Raw genomic sequence first — 21,056 nt, forward strand, 5'->3', positions numbered from 1 at the left:
GTGATGTACTTCAATGGAAAAAAAAAAAAATTCACACAAGTTTGATTTATCTTAAATTGTAAACAAAATATGAAGCAATCCCAAATGACACTTCCTGAATAAATATATATATATTAGATTTTTAGGAACATTAAAACTTTAAGATTAAATTATATTTCTGACAAAAAGAAATTATAAACTTAAATGTTGCTACACTGGAAAGCAGTATAACAGCATCATGTTACAACTACCCCTTTTCCAACCCTGTTCAATGTCCTCATGAAATTCTTGGCTGAAGTTTAAAATTCACTGTCTAGAAGCTGACCTTGAGTCTGCTCAGATTTAATTTTCCATCTCACAGATTCTTTCAGTTTCCCAAATTCTTAAAATAAAATCTTTTTGTACAGCAACATTTGTAGATTTTACCTAACAATCTTTGAGCTGCTTCTATTTCACAGGTTTTTTTCCTACAGCAGAAATCTGAATTAAGCACTACAGTGAGAATTTGAGGCTGCAAAATCATAAGAGATCTATTTTTTGACAACACACATTTACATTCAATTTAAGTATCCAGGTGTGAATGTTCTAACAGTTCATTTTCACCTATTACAGATTCTTATATTTCTAGAGCATGAAATTATTATAACTCTTTATATACAGAGAAGAGCAGTGCTCTAGCCAAATGATGTCTTATGAAGGCACAATTTTCAGGCATGTAGATTAAGGAGGGGGCTAAGCGGGACTTAGTGCCTTTGTTCATTTGCCCACTCTGCTCCAGGAGATGAACAAGCACCATAACCAAGGATGGCTAAATGCAATCTTTACTTGTTCATAGTTTTTTGTGTGTATAGTTCAACATCATCAGCAATTCTGAAGTGATCAAGAGGTGGGCATGAAATAATACATACGTGTCTCAGATTTAAGACAGTAATTTAGTATCTTCAGCATGAAAACCATGTGCAAACCTAATATCTTGACAGCTCAACAGTATTAGAAACACAGGTTCTCGCCATCCATACCTAGAGAGCAAACTTAAGACAGACAAACTGATTTTTTTTTTCCTCTGTGTAATAAGCATATACTAGCAGGGTCCAAAACAACGAATATGAGGTGAAGGGGTGGAAAGGAATTTATGCCTAATAGTAATACTATTTCCACAGTTCTTTCAAAATAGTCTATGCAGACGATAAAATGAAGAAATCAGTGTGTACCACCTCCCAGCAAACAAGCTTTTCAAGTAATTTTTCTTTTTAAAATCAGAGACTAATTTTTTTTTATTTTTTATTTTAAAAAAGATTCTTTTCATTGTGATTCAAAAGAATCTTCCAAATGAAAAGTGGAAAACAAAGTATCATTAAGTCTGCTTCTTAACAGACTGGAACAGCATAGGAAAATTACACACTTTTCCTATTTATCCAAGCAGACATTAACACTCGAGTTTAATAAATGCTTAAATGCTAATGCCAGCCATGCTAACCACTTCATTTTTGAACAACACACCAAGAGCATGCAGTAAATGCCAAGGACATACTGTACTGCCACATGAAAGGATACTCATGAGAAACTTTGCAACGTCATTGGCTGCAATTTAAATCTCATGCAAAAATAAATACTGATTTCCTTAATCGATTCCAGAGAGAAAGACATACTGATTTTTTTTTTTAAGACTGAATCTTATGCTTTTGAAAGGTTAGAAATTCACTCTCTGAACAGTAAATCTTTTCATCTGTTGAAAATAAGGATACATGAAGTACTTGAACAAACTTAACACTAATACTTATATACAGTGGTTTTAAAGATGGGTGGAATTTTTCATGTTTTATGTTGATTCACTTGGACCACCCTGACTGCTAAGGAAAAAAAATGATATCAGCTGTACCACTGATTTAATGAGAACAGTAATTAAGAATTGGATTGAAATTTTCGTATCAATTCACACAGGTAGCAGATACTGACCTATTTTTACCTTTTCTGTAACCCAGTACATAGTCTTATGGACCAAACTATCTTCACATTTAAGTACTTTTCCTTGACTGATCCTGATTTGACCTTTATAAAACCTCAAACTGGCCAATCAACTCATACAACTAGATTCAGGAGCTCAAAGGGTGTATCTGAAGTTTTATGTTGCATCATCAATCTTCTCTGGTTTTAGTTCCGCTTTAGACTTCATTGTATAATTTATTGTAACTTTGATACGCCAAGCTTATTTAAGGCTAACTGAACGTTCCCTGCAGAGATCTTGATATGGAAAACTAACAAAAGAAACAAAAGATGGCTTGCTCCTGCTGTCCTTACCACAATCAAGAGACTTAAAGTGCTGACCATGACACTAATAAAAATGCTGAATTCCATTATAAACCAAAAGAGAAAAATTAGAGAAGTTGTATGTATGACAGACAGGAAAAGGATCTTTCCTGATACAAGAAGATTTGGCCAAACATCAGTCATCAAAAGGCAAGGATTGTATTTTAGAAAGAAAAGATTTTAATAAAGTTTGATTTCCAGTGTAAGCTTATTTAAAAAAAAAAAAAGGTAAAATATTGCAGTTCAGAGTCCCACAGCTGTTATAATTCTGATTCCAACTGCCCTCTCCAAACTCATGAACAAATTAAACACGATGATACTTCACAAAGCAACTCTATAATCCTTTACTAAGACATCAGAAAGGGGCATGGCATTGAAGATCTAGGAACTGTGCTAGAAATACCTGGATGAAAACAGAAACATTTTCTACAGTCTGCTTTTGTAATCATCCAGTATGATTAAATAACTCGCTGCTTACATCAATCATCTTCATTTTGCAGTCTTTTAAATTTTTGTTACTATTTCTATTTCTTGAACCCTCATGAAGAAGTTCCCCACCATCAGCAGCTGCTTTGTAAGAGTGATTGTTAAAACAGCAGAGACACCAAAACAAACTGTATGGAACATTAGTGCTGGCAATTTCCTTTATTGTCATTGGTGACAGAAGTAATATAGCATAAAGCTACCTTAAAAGCACCATGCTAGTAATTTTTTTACGCATCTTCACTTTGGCTGCTTTTTCCTGTGTGCCTTCTGTACAGCATTCATTTGGTGTGGGACGTGAAAGTGATTGTAGGAAATGAGATTTTCACAGAAACAAACAATATGCAATGTGTTTGCTCTCTGGAAAAATATATTTTGTTTAAAAGACTCCATTGTAGTATGTGGGTGATTTTTTTGTTTTTTTTTAAAGCATGACCTTATTACTGAAATTTCTCAGTAAGATTTTTTTAGAAGGCATCACTAAAACATAATTTTCAAACTTAATGTGAATAAAACATTACAGCAACATAAAAGTGACAAAACTGAAAAGTTGAGGGGTAACTGAATTTCATGTTTAGTTTCATATTGAATAATATTACCCACCTTCCGTAGCAAACTGCTCTAGATGTTTTAAGGTGATTTCTTTGTATTTTGAACTTTCAGCAAGACGGTCATAAATTACAGTATCCTACAGAACACATAAAATGAACTCAGAACAGTTGAATAGGAAAAAAAGATAGCTTTTGGCGTAGGCAATACAAATCACATAGCAAAAAGAAATAAAAATATGCAAAACTGTGTTAATTTATTTCAGCATCAAAACTGAACAGAAGCAATTTTATCTCAGAGGATGGAAAAAAGGACATTCCAAATCCTTAGGATGATCTCAATTTACAAATTCTGCTATGATACAGTTTTTCTATCCTACATTTTTTGCTGTTATTTCCCTTCATTTTGAAAAGCACTGCTTCTTCCTTTGGCTTGCCATGTGAATTCTTTTGATCTCCTAAAATTCTGGTCTTCCTCCTTTTTAATACTAAGCCTACAAGGTAAAATTAGTGATTCAAAACTGCCATTCTCAGTTTTTTGTAGCTAGCTTGATATACAGAATATTAACAGTAGCTTCTTTCCATTTGAGAAGATACAGAATAGACATTTATATTCCATCAATTTATTTTTTTAAAGCCATTTAGCAATTGGATTTTCATTCCCCTCCTCCAAAACTGACTTAAGATACAGAACAAGAACTAATGAGCAATTTTGCCATTCCCAAATACATTATGATTAAGATATCTTCCCATAAATCCCATTTTTAGGAAAATTTACCTCTGGCATAATATCAATGGTAGGTTAAAATTTCATTTAGTACCTTATGCTAGATTACCATTTCTATCTAGTGATTCATGCTCAGCTACTCCAGCAAGTAACTAATAGATTAAACCATACAGTCATCCATTTCCTTGGAGTACAGAAGGAAAGAGTTAATAGGAAGCATGAAGTTATTAGTCCGGAACAAAGAATATGATGAACAAAGGTCTGTCATACTTTTATAGGCAGTTAGTAAAAAAGACATTAACTAGTCCATCACATTAAACAGCTACATAGTAAAATGATGTAAACTGAAAAAGACATCAACCTTCCTTCTGCCATGTTTTCAATATTTAAACTGCAGTTAAAACAACTTTTTGCTTTCATATTGTATTTGTTGCACATGTTGACACAGGGAAAACAGAATGAAACTCACAGCTCCTTTGCAGTAAAGTCTTAACTTTCCCGATGGTGTGCGAACAATCACTGACATTCTCTTCCTTGTGCTGAAAGAGAAATAAATGCCCTACATAAGGTGGCTTATAAATATAAATATTTACCAACATTTAACCTAAGAATATCAATCTTATATATGACAAAGAAAAAGAAGTAAGGGCTATCTGTTATGAATTATGTTGTCAGGTGACTGGGCTGAAAAAACAGTTTTATTGTCTAATAATTAGAGCGAAAGATGTTTTTCTGTGTATAATTCTGTAGGCCCATAAGTATGGGGAACAGCAAAGGTTCTGAACAATTCCTTGAGCTTATGGTACCACAGCAGTGGTGGCATCTGAGCAGAGTATATGCTGGAGGCAGTCTAAACTCAGCGCAAGTTATCAAAACACTATTTGGTCCACAGAGATTAGTACTATATTTAGGAATATTTTTCAGCTGGTTAAGGATTATCAGTTGCTTTCAGTATGCTGACCTGCCAGTTAGAGTGAGAGCTACTTCCTTGCTATGAAAAAAGTGTAATTAGCATATTGTATGTCTACTACTTCTCTTTCCACAGCCACAGCTATAATCACTGTAAAAGAGAATACCATAAAGGACGACTGTACCAAGAATTCCTAGAAGTTTTACTTCTGTAACGTACTTCTCTGAAAACTATCCTATCAAATGTTGACAATGCTGTACTCTGCTTGCAGAAGAGTCTTATGTGGCTTGTATTGGTAGGTGGCAAGGAATCAGTTTGCATTTTTTTCTGGGAAAAACTCGGAACACCTGGAAACACTTAATTCAATAGTTTAATCGCTACAGATTACTTCTCTGAAAGTACACGCTCCTACCCATAGACATAGTGCTATATTTTGAAACCGAAACTTCTCTTGCTGTGGAACAAGGGTGACCTCTAGTGCCTCTAACAAGTCAGTTCCAAGCAAAGTTAAGTAGAGTAAGAACAAAACCAGCTATAAAACTGAAAGCTTAATAAAGTTGGGTAATTGGTATCCACCAAAAAACTTAATCCTCCAAAGGTTAGGATTTAAAAGCAATTCTTCTTTCTTCATAAAGCACCACTGCTTAAATGACAATTTTAGACTGACACAGAAATTTAAAGAGATCTATGAAATCAAGACAAAGCTCAAAACCAGAAACAAAGGAATCCTTCACTACTACTCCATGAATGCAGTATGTCAAACATACTTTCACGTATGTCAAACTAACAATAAATGCACTTTGTGCTACATATTTGCTAACTTTCCAGAATAGAAAGTGAAAGTAGTTCCTACAGAAAAATGAAACCCTGGTATAAATCTGAAAAATTTCAAGTATTTCCTCTACAATATACAAAACTAACATTAATTACAAGCAGTCATGAAAAGACATGAAAAACTATAAAAATTGCTTTCTGTTGCTTCTCCCCCCAGCGCCAACTGTGGTGATCTTGATGCCTCACATTATTATCGTTATTATTGTAACTATAGGCAAATACTTCTTTCACCCAACCTCTACATGTTCAGTCTCTCTCCAGTATTGCCTTTGATTTTTATTTCTTGATATTTTTTTGCTTCTTTAGCTAAGCTCAAGTGAAACACAGTAGGTCAGAAAGGGAAACAATGAACACTTTCCACAGGCACAAGTAATCATTCTGAGAAAAAAAAAAAAAAAGTGCTTCCTCTACGTACAAATCCCTTCCCCATCCTGTGCCAAAGTAAGCAATGGGCCTACACAAACACTTAGAACACAGCCAGCATACATGGATACACTTTAAACAGATTTATATAACAAGTGAAACTACATCCAGATTTCTTATGGGTACCTTCACAATTCCAGGAGGTCTGACATTAAATTTTTACTGAAAGCAAAGCATGTGACTGACAAACTCAATTTCCAAGAAAACTATCTGGCCAGTGCTCTAGTGCTCAAAAAAGAATAGCTTTCAGTCTAGAGTATTTAAGTCTAGAGTATTTAAACAAGTCATAATTATGCAAGTGTATTTAAGGTCAAATGGAAAATTTCATTCTATCAGTCAAAGCAAACACAAGTTATGTTTTAAAATTACTTGAATCTTCTGCCCCCAAATATCCATTTTTAACAAATGACAGGGGGCCATGGTTTTCAGAAATACCTTTTCAAGTACTTTCTATCCTCTTTTTTCACATAATTTTTTAAAGTTTGAAATCAAAGGTCTTTGCACAAAAGCAAAAATGAAAAACATTAGCCAAGAAGGAGACAACAAGGAAAAATACATGCCTCTGAAAATATTTTACAATAAAACCAGAAGTATGATCTTAATCATATACACTGCTGTGCCTATAGTATGATATTATTATGTAATAATTACATATTATAGGCTTAAGAGATACACAACCTGCACACTTTGCCTGTATAAATTAAAAATGCAAACATTTTTATCGGTAAGAAAAATTCATATTTTCACAAAAAGACACTAAGTGCACAACATACTGCCTACCTTGTAAATTCTAGGACATTTAGCAGTTCATATCTCTCTTCCTGTCCCAACTGAAGAGCAATAAAAAAAAAAAGAGAATTAATGAAAAAAAACTCAAGAAATCAACCCAACCAACATCTCAATACATATGTACCATGTCGAAGTTATTTGAAATTATTTAACATAGCAGGAATAAATACAGCAAAATATGAAGTTACTCCAATGTACTTACAGACTCTATGATTACTGAGTCAGGTGTCCTTCCAGTGAATACAAAACTAAGATGCCTGGCTGCTCTGACCAACGCCCCTTCATCTGCAACAAGTCCAGTAGTTATTTTACAGATGTGCCAGAAACTGTTAGTTTACCCCATGTTTTAATGGACACAGTCCAAGCTTTTCTCTGTTTGACTTCCTTTTTCCTTTATAGATTTTAAGATCAGATGTGGTGCTGGAAAGAACTTTTTGTTTCTCCTGATGAAACTGATTAAATGAGTTTACGGTTCAGAGGAAATAAGTCCTCAAAGGAACATGCCTCTCAGATCAGTAATGACAGCACCCCCTTCAGAACACCTAGGTAAGCACTTTTCTCAGTAGGGCACTTGACAAGGTCCATTTCTTTCTGTGTAAATTCTGTTTTAGAAGTATGATCAGTCATGCCTACAAATAATAGGTAACTTCAATGCCTACTTTTAGGAAACACTTCAAGCAGCAACCCAGCCCCCCATAAGCATCAGCTGTTTTCAAAAAGCTTGGGATGTCGGAACAGAATTTGCTTGCAATGCTCAATAAAACATTGCCTTGGCCTAGTTAGTTTTATCTGTGGCCTTACCTCTGCCCTTGTCTTCCAATTGTTGAAGGACAGAATTTAGAGAAATAACCACCTAGGAACTGGGGCAGACAAAGAATATGAGGGCTGGAGACTCTGCACTTCATACCATTTCTCCCATTGTAACTTGTTATAATATATCAGTGCAGCAAAGCTGAGCATATTTTAATCATTTCGCCTTGCTTCATCACTTCCTGAATTAAAAAATTGCCTATGAACCACAGTAAGCCTGAACCACACCTTTTGCACTATAATCTTTTGTTACTCTCTAGTAGAGCTTTATCACAGCTTTTAGCCTATTAAAAACATTTTTCATTTTTGATTACAAACATGGTCTCTGATCTAAATCATGGTTACCAAGTAAAGAATAGATTCACAAGCAAGGACATCAATCTGTCTCCTGTTTTGATTTCTATTTGCATTTCAGCAGTTCCTTCAGAGCTCCACCACCTTAGGAGTTCTGTATGGTTAACCACATAATCCACAGGACATTTATATGTATTTTCTAAAGCAAATTAGAGAAGTCTAAATCCTTTTTTTGATAAAACTTATTTTAACTGACACCCATTCCTTTTTTTTTTTTTAAATGGATATATCCTTTGTTAATTTTGGAAGATACTTAAAAAAAACAACACAAACCAACAAATGTTGCATAAAATTTGCTTGTTGAGTTAATGGAATACTTTATGTTAACTCAGTTATCTGAGTCTCACCTGGAGATGCTGCCTGATATATAATTTTATCACCTTCTCTTTCTGGAACTGCTGTATGACACACTGCCATCATTGTCAAAAACTCACATATTATAGGTGCAGTTGGCTAAAAAAGATACAATGTCAGAGTGTGATTAAGCAATAACTAACTGAAATGTAATAACAGGTATGGACAAACAATAGTCATGTAAAATCTAATGAAAGATATTTTTACCCTCTTCTTTAAAAACTACCAACAACTAAACAAAACAGACATTATCTGTACAATAATTTCAGCATGCAGAATGACTTCAATACTGTCTATATAGATACCATTTAGTGTCATTTGCTATCATAACAATCAAAAGCAGATAATCACAAACCTATTACAATTAAGATTTCAATAAGCATTTTATAGGGAAGGTAAGTCTGAATGCTGTATTGAAAGACTTTTTACTCACTGTTGTCTCTTTGGAAGTTGGCTTTTTACTAGAAATACTCCCTTTTACATTACTTTTGTCTACTACTGTATTTGATAACACTTTTTAAGAACCTTTACAAAGATGTAGCAACCAAACCTGTAAACCATGCAGAAAACGATGCAAAATCAAGCAGTCATCTTTTAAAGAAAGACATTTAAATGAATGTCTCAGGCACTTTAGAGTCTACAAAGCTGAAACAATTTCAACTGATTTAGCCAAAAGAGGGGAAAAGAGTGTGTACAAGAAAACTAGTTGATTGTTATTGACAAATACAGCTAAAAACATTATTATAGCTGAAATTTGCAAAATGAATGGACTCCTGAATAGATATTCAAAAGAAATGCCAGCATTCCCCCTAAATGAGCTTAAAGCAGCTACCCACGTCAATCAATGATTTTTTTTGTAGCATATTTATTATATTGTGAGGCTGCCCCTTGAACACTGTGTTCAGTTTTGGGTCCCTCAGTACAAGAAAGACACTGAGGTGCTGGAGCGTGTCCAAAGAAGAGCAATAAAGCTGGTGAATGGCCTGGAGCACAGGTCTTATGAGAAGCAGCTGAGGGAACTGGGGTTGTTTAGTCTGGAGAAGGCTCAGGGGAAACATTGTCACTCCCTACAACTACTTGAAAGCAAGGTGGACATCAGTCTCTTCTCTCGCGTAACAAGTAATAGGACAAGAGGAAAGGGCCCCAAGTTGTACCAGGGGAGGTTTAGACTGGATATTAGGAAAAATTGCTTCACCAAAAGAAACACTGGCACAAATTGCCCAGGGAAGATGTTGAGTCATCATCCCTGGGCGTATGTAAAAGACATGTAGACATGGTGCTTAGGGACATGGTTTAGTGGTGGATTTAGCAGTGCTAGGTTAATGGTTGGACTGAATGATTTTAAGGGTCTTTTTCAATCTAAATGATTTTATGATTTGATAGCATCACAATTACTCTATAAAATACAATAATCTTTGAAAACCTAACTTAATTTGATAGTGCAGAAACATTAACGGAAGCAGGCTCCTATACTCTTCCACTGAGGGCCTCCAGATCCTCTAAGATTTATTCAGAAGCCTGAATTACACATTCTTTTCCAAAGCACCTCAGAACACATTTAACATACAGTGGTGAAATGTCTTTGAATGTGTGCCCAAATTTTTAACTTTAAGATGTATACAGATGCATTTTTATAGCTTGTATGCTCACATTATATATCCTTAATACTACATATCTAGCAGAAAACTTTTAAGATTCAGCCACTTGCGCACCAAGTGTGCTCACTCTAGACAACAGCAGTAACAGGATGATGCCTCTTCTGAGCAGTCTGTTCCTATCACTGAAGATAAAAATAGCCTGTGCAGTAAGTGTAAGAGCCCCCTCTGCCTTAGTAAAAAAATACTTCAGTCTGATAGTTACCCTGAAATTATCTTCCCGAGAAGAAAAAAAATTAAAGAAAAAAGTAATTTATTTACCCTCTTCCAAAACAGAACAGCTACACTATTAAAGGTAGGTGCTCTTGGTTATGACTAGGCAAAAACATCCCTTGTACAAATGACAGAAAATGGAAGGACAGTACTGTTGCTTTGTCAAATCATAAACTAAGCTATTGACTTTCTGTGAAATGTATTGACTTTTTTAGGGTAAATACCAGCCTCTACAATGTCTATTTCATTTCATCTCATCATCTGAACTGATGATCTAACCTCATGGAAGCATGTACGCAAAAACAACGTATATGGTTGACTCCTGTCAGAAATACTAGGTCATGTCAGGACAGAAGTTAAATTGACTGATCCTGAAAGCTTTCATGGATGTCATGACATCATACGGACAGCAAGAATAATGTTAAAACACCCACAGAATGAAGATTGTAAGACTATTGTATTTCAGATTCATAGCATCTGAATCATGCTATTTCCAAAAAAAGAAAAGGGGGGGGGGGGGGGGGGGAAGAAGGGCCATATCTAATATGTATTGACAACAAACAATTATAAAAATATTCATGAAGTCAAGTATTCATTTCTATTTTACGTAAATATATAATTTATTTATTTTCCTTCAAAGGACATAATCTTGACTTACAGAAAGCAGTGGTTTGATTTCACAAAACAATGGTAATTGTTTCTATATAACTTACATGATTGCTCTGAAGATTCTCCAGTAATGACGAGTCACTAAATGGTTTTTCTTCTCCATTTTGTAAGCCCTGCCTAAAAATAATTCAGTAGAAAAAAGAACATCATTAGCACATCCTTGACAATTCATATACAAATCATCCACATTACCATGCTAAGGTCTAGCACAAATTCTATTTTTTATCTGTTACAATAAAGGCTGCAATCACACACTGTGAGAAATGAAAAGGTACTTGTTTCACATCTCCAAAGCTCATCTAATTTTAAGAAACCTTAATTTATAGAAATACACTTAAACCCAGGGAAGTTTCCCTGGTGACTTCAACTAATGCAGGATGAAGTAAAAATATATCAACAATGTTAAGACTGTGGCTTCTTGCTTTTTGATCTCTAGCATGCAATTACAGTAGGGAGTCAGAAAAAGATATGTCTGAAGAGATAACATTTCATTGAGAAATCAGCAGTTTTGGAATAGGTTTGCAAATGCTTCAGAAAAGTCTGGTATCTGAACAAAGTAAGCAAATTGAATTCAGACATCAGGGAAGTCTGGATGAAGATGGTTTGTTCTCTATTACTCACAACCAAAAGGAACTCAGTAAACAGCCAAAGAACACAGCAACAGTGGTGAAGTAGGGACTGAAGAGATGCAAGATGGAGATGGTTCTGGAGAAACAAAGTCATACACTAACATCTCTCAAATTGCATAAATCTTCTGGCTGAAGCTGAGAGTTCAAAACTAGATACTTCTAGGAAGACCTGTTACTGCAGCTGACTTGAGTACATTGAGACAAGCTAATGGAGTTTGAAACTCAGGGAACTAAAACAGTGCTGAAAAGTAAACGCATTTGGAGGAAAGTATTCTTTTTCCATTTACTTTGGATCTTGCCTTGGATCACATAATCTTGCAAGACAGTGAACACATTCTGTGATTTAAGTTGAAGGATAAGCCATATACATCAAAGGCAGTCTAAAGGTTCTCCACAAAACCCAAAACTGAGCTGTTTTAGTCCTGCACTACCATGGAGGAGTATGGCTTCTATAACAGCCACTCAAGAACTACTTTTTCTAAAAAATGTATAATTAAAGTGAGAAATTCAAAGCATCCTTATTCACTGAAACTTTTTTTTTTAAAAAATGCAAAGCAAATAGATCTTGAAGTGTCAAATACTAACAACTTCAGATATGTTAAATATGGTTAGCGTCTAAGGTTTATACTTTGTTTGCTTTAAGCCTTCTCACAGAGAGACTTCAAAATACGTTCCAGATTCTCAGTGCTAAAAAAAGGAAGAACTTTTGCAGGTATATGTTATGTCCAACAGGAACACAATTCTTTCTAATTAAAAAAAAATATTTAAAAGATTTGGAATTAATGACTTTAGTCATTTTAGGACTAGAAATGCTACTATCAAACAGAGACCATTAATTGCAATAGATTTACACACAAAAAAATTCCTAAGTCTCTCATTTCGTAAGTATTTACAAGGCACTAATTGCTTATAGAAGGGAAGTATTGCCTTTTTTACTACTGTTCAGGCCTCAGTTCACACATTTCAGATATGCTTATGAAGATTTTGATGTCGATTAAGCCAAAACCAGCCTTATTTTATAAATATTTTATAAGCAAGTATGCTTAATTTCATTTAAGTATTGTATTATTTTAATGAAATCAACACTTTTGCAGTCAAACACACTTGTTCATCTTTCAAAGAAATACCTTGCTGCTACATCAAATGAGGATATTCAGGTCAGCTAAGACTTTGGGTTGTGCATATATGCCACTTTTCATGTGCACGTGGGGGGTATTTTTCAGTTTTTTTTTTTTTTTAATAATCTAAAGAAAGAGTTATTAATTCTACTTTAGCAATGCAATTTTTTTGATCTCAAACTTTTTAAACATAAGACAACACCACAGTTTTGTGTGACACATCTTGCTGTAACTTTCAAAAAATACAACAGTGATATTTTAAGTAAATGACATTTTTATCCTGATCTAATTTGAATGGCATTGAAAATACTTAGTTTAACAAAGTATGATGAAGTAGTACAAGGCATCATGCAAATGGTAGCAGCAAGGAAGCCAGGACTTAAGTCTTTCCTGAGTTCCCCATTAAGAGATTAACGTTGACCCCAGGAGTATATGTTTGATACACAGTTGAGAACTACGTAGTGCTAATATTCTGAAACTATCTATAGGAAGTAAAATATTAACAATAACTTATCAAATTTTCACTTTCAAATACGGACTTTGCATTCCAACATGTCAGAGGTTATTACTAACCTACTGCTAAGTTAACTGTAAAAAAGCGTGATAAAAGTTAATACCAGGTACTTATTGCTAAGTAACAGTAGAAAAGTGTGATAAAAGTTAATACCAGCTACCTTAATAAATTTTAAAACTTTCTCTCCAACAAGCAATTCTGAATTATACAAGATTGTCAGGAAAATAACTGTACTGTATCTCAGTGATCCTATTAGCAATTCTGTTCCAGAGTACACAACCTAATGCCACAGAATATGCCATAGCTGGCATAAATTTGTGTAAGATTGTCAATCTGCAACAATTTGAAGCTAAAATAACATTTCAGTAAAATACGTCACATATAGCCCTGGTTCTAAAAATCTTGCTCAGTGTTTTTAAGCTTGAATCTTCAGCAAACACCACATACTAAATCATTTTTAGAGCTTACCAATCATCTGAAGAAACACTATAATCCTCAGGCTCAGGGCAGTGGCTGCACAAGGAGTAAGGGAGGAACAGAAATAGGGAGAGGAAAAAGAATCACAAAGGCTAAAAAAATTGGTTATATATAGAAAGAAGTTAGTTAATGAAATCAAATTACTAAAAAAAGAAGTTTTAAAGGTATTTCAACAAAGTATTCTGCTAGTGCCTAGATAACAATAAAATACTGCAAATATATGATTTTTCTCTTGAGGCTTTATATACTATATTTTTTTTTCAATTGAAAGCTTGTCTACTTAATAACTTATACCAGTAGATATAAAGACAGTCGCTCTATTTACAAATATTGCTTTATATTTACAGCCAGCCATAGCACATGAAGGACTCTGCCCTGCGACGACACAGGTTTAAACATACCACAATTTATAGCACACTTAGAAAGAAGCAGCACAGGAGATGGAACAGTCACTTTTACCCTTCCCTGTGTTCCCAACTTCTTATTTGCATCAATACAGAAAAACAGAGTGACTCTGTTCTCTGAGTAGCTGTAAGAGATGCTGTAAGGCTATTCGCTGTAAAGAGAAACTGCTTTCTAAACAGCAGTGCTAACCAGAAAACTGGTAAGGAAAATTTGGTGGTTTTTTTTTTTTCCTAAAAACTACATTCACACCCAGGTTTCATAACGGAGAACTTTTAGAATTTGTGCTATACCAACTTGAGACGAAGAAATTTTGAACCAGATTATCAAATACTGATTTTAAGTGCCATGACCATTAAGGTACTTTTTATCTTAAAAAACTGCTATACAAAGAGCTCGAAAACAGTTCACAGCAGTTTCTCTGAAGTCACAGAGTTAGGTCAAGTGGTTGAAATTGAGCCATATATATGTATGTGTATGTGTTTGTGTGTGTATATGTGTATGTAAAACCACACACACTTATCTGTATTTTAATGCAACTAAAAAACCCATCAGAATAGTTAATGCATTAAAGATATAAGATTTTTTAAAAAACAAAAGTCTAGATCAGACTCACAAAAATTAGGATTTTTAAACGGATCCAAATCATAAAGCCACAAAAGCCAAGCCATCACACCTTTAGCACAAGCCCAACGCTTTATGACCGCAGCCTCCTCTCTACCTAGTACTAGAGGTGTCTAATGAACAGCTACTGAATGCACTGAGATTGGCCCAGGTCCAGCATCTCACATGCTGGTAAACCACACTGGCATTTAAAATATAGGTACTTCTGCCTTATTTACTGCTCTACTATATATTTTTTTTTTCCCAAGTAAACAGTCCTCAAAGTTTGAGGCTTTTATGAATTCTGTTGAAAAGAGCTGGCTGCACCTGCTGACAAAGAAACACTAAAATGCTTTGTTTAGCTTTATTTGGAGAGATTTAATAGGAATTGATATTTGGAGTTATGCCACTAGAACAGGATTCATAAAAGCCATCTGGATGGTGGCTACAGTACTGTAGTTCACGCTTCCATGCCGATGGAAGTTGTGTTACAGCAGCAAGCCTTCGATTTCTAAAATTTAGTTTTATTCCTCTTTGCAAAAAGAGATGTCATAACTGAAGTGATTATACCTCTTGTAAGTAACATTTCACAGCCACACACCGAATTATAGTTTTAGATAGTGCAAAGCTTAAGTCTATTTTAACTGTAGTTTATTTTAACTGTATTAAACAGACGGGTGCATATGGAGAGGAAAAGAAAGGTACACAGGTAATGGAAAGTATATAAAAATACGTACCCATAAGCAACTCCTGCTACAGTACACTTCTTGAACTGCATGACATTGCATGTCAGAGTACCCGTTTTGTCAGAAAATATGTATTTGACCTAAATGACAAAAGTCATTACACATCAACATTCAGCAGCTATTTACATATTTAATGCAATTCATGACTATCAACACACTAAGTATTTTTACCAGTTCTGTGGTCTTCATAGCTTATAGAAAAAAAACCAACAACCAGTAACCAACCAATATATAAATGTGGCAGATGCACATTCTGTGCCTGTGACAGATACCCATTTCCAAGCATATTAATCAACTGAGATGTCAGGAAGCTTAAGCTTGCTTCAGCACATGGTGGTATACTTAGCTCTCCATCACTTATTGAAATGCAAGAAACCAGTGAAGAACAATGTCTATACTAATAAAATATTCTATTTCTGACAGAAAGCAATACAGTAAAAGGGAAGTGTCTACATGCGTATTTAACCCCTCTTGACACTGAAATATCTTCTTAAAGCCTAAACATCAGTAAAAAAACAACAGTTCAGAAATGCCAAGTTCCAGGAATAGATGAAATATCTTTCTTTCTACATACTCTCCTATTTCCCTAACATCATAAACACTTCCTCTCTGGAAACTACTAGTTAGAGTATTTTAAAACTGAAGCTGAAATAAATTTATCTGTGATATATTTAAATATTGTTAAAACTTAATCTTAAGAAGAAAGTTAATCTATAAAGAAATTAAATGGTCTGTGATAAAGCAAAGGTTCTACTAGTCAAAGGTAAACCTCAACTTTAATTAAATTTAAATTAAAATTTATTTCTCATTAAAAAAACCTCACAGTATTCTTAATTAGGCATTAACTGCATTATATAAGAAGCTAATAAGGCTATGTGTTCGTAAAATTTATTCTGCTTTTCCTACTTAAAGATTCTGTTTTTGAGGGATTATGACTTAGCCAAATCAGCAGTTACAAGAAATCCTGCATGCCAGTTTTATGCCTCATCTGTATTTTTTGTTTTGTTTTGTTTTGTTCTTGTTGTGTGGGCACAACGGGAAAGCAGGAATGGAAGCTAAGAAAACTCAACTTTGGTTTTCCCAAAACCAAAGCAACAAAGTTTTGCCTTTCTTAAATCCTGAGGATCTCTTGGGGGAAATCTTTCCTTCATTATGTGCAGCCCTTATGTACTTTAGAAAAGAGATTTTCTCTTTTTGTTAACTCCCCACATATTGCAAAGTGTTTTTAAAAATATCTGACAAAAGGAAGAGAACAGAAATAAACAAAGACTATGGCAATAACGTAAGTTTTCTGGAATAAATCTTCACAAAATTTGCCGACATTGTTTAGTGCAAGGTGTCCCTACCCATGACAGGCAGGTTGGAACGAGATGATCTTAAGGCCCTTTCCAATCCTAGCTATTCTATGATTCTATGAGTAATTTCAACACACAGAGTCAGAACCAGTAATTTTTTTTCTACCTGTCCAAGTTCTTCATTGAGATTGGAAGTACGAGCCATTGCAGCAGTGTCTGTAGGTTCATAGTGCATATCTATGTCCTGCAGATTAAAAAAAAAAAATAAAAAAAATTAAATAATAGTCTTCCATAACTTATTACAAAAAAGTTCAGCATATAAATAGAAAACGTAAAAGAGCAGATCAAAAATGATACAAGTTATCTACTTATGATTATTTCAACAAGGGAAACCACAGATACAATCGGATCAGTGCCAAGAGTCCCCTGAAGAAATTTCCTCTTGAAAACAAAAAATCTGTACGATTCTTTGACATTTTACTGATTATTTCCAGTGATCCTTATTATTGAAAAACTGTTGTACCCATGTATCTAAAACTGTTTTAGCAACAAGCAGAGATACTACATTGTTACACATAGAAGTAGGTCTTATCTATTTATATTGTATACACAACCAGTCATTTCTAAGTAGCAAGATAAACATGCCTTGAGATAAAACCATAAAGATAAATTTAAGAGTACACAATAAATGTAGGGTACATTATAACTGGCGTGTTTGATTTAGTGTGGTTTTTTTTTTCTTTTTGGGTTGTTTTTTTTTTCCTTTTTTGTTAAAGAATGAATAAAATAAATCAGAGTGTATTTTTCAATACAGCAAAAGATTAAAACATTATGAAGTATGGCAATGTGGTGCGACAGACTGGAGATGACCAACTTCCCTATATCAACATGCACACACACAAAGAAAATGTTTCAGATAATGTCCTGAGTCCCAGATTAAGATAAATTAAAGACAACTAATCCCACCATGGAGTTACATGGCGGGGGGGAACAGAAGATAAAACCATCTTTTGGATTTGTATAAACAGTTGCCAATTTACACATTCAAAATGGGTGAGCCTTTGTTGAATATTTATTTTAAAATAAAGAACATTAAGGAAGACTTTAATTACATTCTCTTATTTGTCAACAATTTGTTCTACAGCACAAAAAAACCCGAAGAAATTAGAACTAGCTGGTGGCTCACAAAAAGACTGAACTATTAAAATCAAGCATACACTTCAACTGCTACTCCACATACATTTTTATCTGTATCTGCATGACATATCTTATATACAGAAATCCATTTCATACAGTTGATGAAGGAATCAGATTAAGGAGTTCAGAATTATATGAATAATTTACATTTGGGAAAAAAATGGAAAAATTGAAGGCATGCTATTAAGCACAATTACACAGCTTTAAGGAGAATACCTCACCCCCACCCCAAAGAGAGAAAGAGAGTAAACCCTTCTTTACCTGCCACTAATTCATTAAGGAAATAATAATAAAAAAATAAATAAAAAAAAAAGCCAAAGTGATTTTTATATATTTTTCAAGAGATAATACTAAAGACCCTGGCTTTGTACTAAAACCAGTGGGTTGTATAAAAACCAGTGGGAACAAAAAACACAGCAAAATACTGAAAAAAAAACAACAAAACATGAGCTACACTTAGAAAGAAGAAATAAAATTGGACAAAACTTCACTGGACGGCGAAACACTTTCTTTTAATCATTCTGGATGAAACATATACCTGAATATCAGTAATAAGAAAACACAAAACACAAAAAACAGGTTCCAAAAACGACTGCTGCAAGTATAAAATTACTCAATCAACCCATTTATTACTTTCTCAGATTCCAGTATTAATAAACAAAATATTTCAATATTTACATTGAGAAAAAGTCTGAAAAAAATGTATACTCTAAGAAGCAATCATTTCATTTACTTGTAAACCATTTGATTTTAGAAGTTAATGCATATTGTAAAAATAATATTTACCCAATTTATGAAATATGCCTGGATAAATTTAACAACTTCAAGTGTAACCAACAAACTGATTGGAATAAGATTATTGAAGAGAATGATAAAAGTCAAGAAATTCAACCCAAAGTTGCTTGCTCCACCATCTGCCAAAAGACAAAGCAAATAAAAAAGCATTTAAACGTTAGATTTAAAGGTATATATATATACAGTGCATTCAGAGTATTGCACTAATTCCTGATTTTTAAAGTACCTGTGTATAAGAAGAAACTTGAGAATTAAATATAGTATCACTTGCCTAGAAATGTGAACTTCGTTAGATTTAGTGATCTCTATTATAAAGTGGAGTTCAAATTTAGAGATCTTTGCCATCTTCTCCAATTTCTAAAAACCATTTTTACCAGCCACTCCCACTTTTGCGACATTTTACGATCATAATCTGGGAATATCTATATACAGCAACCAAATTCTACATTTTAGAGTTTCATATTTTTAAAGGGGGCAAATGTGTAGCGGAATGAGTTGTTTTTTTCCACTCACCCTCACACCTTCGTACTCCCCTCCTCAACCCAACAAAATATGATGAAAAAGGTAAATTCACACCATACAAGAAGGAGATGAAATTATAGTTTAACCAAATTTCAACAGAACTGGAAATGTGAATATTAATATGCAGTTTTAAAATACTTTTTCCTTTTAAAGCTTTAGATAACTCTAGTAGTAGCACTTCAGAGAAGATGTGAATGAGAAAGAGCAGTCTGCTCTCCAGTACTGCAAAAGGGTGAAAGATGTAGCATGCCTGTCTGTATTCAAAGATCAGACAAAGAAAAGCAGCCCCAGACAGGTTTCTGCTCTCTACGGAATGTGGGTCTGGTTGTTACTCTTAAGATCCAAGACAGCAGGTTTGGGATACTTTCATCAATATCAATTCCAGCATCAAAGGAAGTACAAGTCAAAGACCAGAGAGCTAACATACACCCTGACATTGATAATCTGGGTGACTACAAAAATCAGATGAAGTTTGAGCTATTGCTACCTGTAAATAAATCAATATTCAGATATTTATTGTTAATGTTACTACTTTTTTTTATCATCCATGGGCAACAGATTGTTCTAACTAAATGCTAAAAGCATTCAGAAAGATGTGGCAGTGTTGGGAACCTGTTTCATTACCACATAAAAATTAAATAACTGCAGGGAAAGGGGAATAAATTGTTTCTTACATATTAAAATTACCTGGTACATGAACAACTATGAGCTGAACGTAGCCCACAAAATCCAACACAATTCATTTAATCATGGGGCATATATCAGGCAATAGACTGTCAAGGATAATCACTTGAAGAACACAGAAAATATCAATGGCCACTATTTCATGTTTCCTTTTTTTTCCAAAATAAAACCAAAAGCTTCTGAACCACTTCACTACTGCGCTAACCACCATATTCTGAAAACTTCCACATTTCCCAGAAAAGAAAAAAAAATACAATGAAAAAAAAGAACCAGCTGAAAAAATAACAAATGAAGCACATGTAATGCAATTCTCTTATATTACTGGAAATTGTCAATATTCACTTTTTTCGATCTCACAATGCAAATATGAAAGTTAAGTTTCTTTCTTTAAATAGATCTCTTCCTCAGCATCAAAAAGAAGAGAAGCAAGGTTCTCAGTAAGGAAAAGTTAATCATAAATGCAGACAACTTTTGTTTAACAAAAACTTTAGCAGAGTGCCTTCAAACAGTAAGATTTTTCTTTAAAAACTGATCAAATTACTCCACAATCCCTACTTTGATGACCACATTCAGCAGTTTTGCATTCAAGACTGTTATTTAAAGATCAGAAAGCCTAATTCTGCTTCTACTGCCAAAGTAAAGAAGGCTCTAGGCCTATCATAAGAAATTCTGAAAACATGAATAACTGACCATAAAGTATATTTATGAAAACTTCCTTTAAATCTCTTTTCCTCGTGGAGGGTCAAATTACATCAATATGTTGCATCCTGGCAGGAAGACCCAAGTAACATCATATATGCCTTGCATCTACCATGAGTACAGCTGCACAGTATGTTAGATATTTGTGGTTTACCTTCTTTAGGAGCAGTCTGCTAAACTTGAGGTTTGCAGCCAGTAATTAGTTAGATCCCTGTACAGTAAAAATTCTAAAGCCACAGCACAGTTTCCTGGAATGAGGGAGTTTGAAAATTCAGAAAAGACACTACAGCTTTAAATGTAATCTATTGGTAATAGCTGAA

The 21,056-nt window shown here is 34.1% G+C and overlaps 1 protein-coding gene across 6 annotated transcripts in view; it reads right to left on the bottom strand.

Moving 5' to 3' along the window:
- The window catches only part of ATP8A1 (ATPase phospholipid transporting 8A1), a 114,596-nt gene that overhangs the window by 59,286 nt on the left and 34,254 nt on the right, over nt 1-21,056 (bottom strand). For 5 of the 6 annotated variants that reach the window (XM_062642407.1, XM_062642408.1, XM_062642410.1 and 2 more), the window contains 10 exons: nt 18,823-18,950; nt 17,006-17,083; nt 15,536-15,624; nt 13,785-13,829; nt 11,100-11,172; nt 8,512-8,617; nt 7,203-7,285; nt 6,992-7,041; nt 4,514-4,583; nt 3,373-3,457 (listed from right to left, as the gene is read on the bottom strand). In XM_062642407.1, coding sequence (XP_062498391.1) covers nt 3,373-3,457; nt 4,514-4,583; nt 6,992-7,041; nt 7,203-7,285; nt 8,512-8,617; nt 11,100-11,172; nt 13,785-13,829; nt 15,536-15,624; nt 17,006-17,083; nt 18,823-18,950 — 807 coding nt within the window. The remainder of the gene's footprint in view (nt 1-3,372; nt 3,458-4,513; nt 4,584-6,991; nt 7,042-7,202; nt 7,286-8,511; nt 8,618-11,099; nt 11,173-13,784; nt 13,830-15,535; nt 15,625-17,005; nt 17,084-18,822; nt 18,951-21,056) is intronic. The other variant, XM_062642409.1, reaches the window with a different exon arrangement.

Source organism: Pezoporus occidentalis, unplaced genomic scaffold (genome assembly GCF_034315485.1).
Source record: "Pezoporus occidentalis ecotype Australia unplaced genomic scaffold, CSIRO_AGI_Poc_V1 ctg71, whole genome shotgun sequence".
Taxonomy (NCBI): Eukaryota; Metazoa; Chordata; class Aves; order Psittaciformes; family Psittacidae; genus Pezoporus; species Pezoporus occidentalis.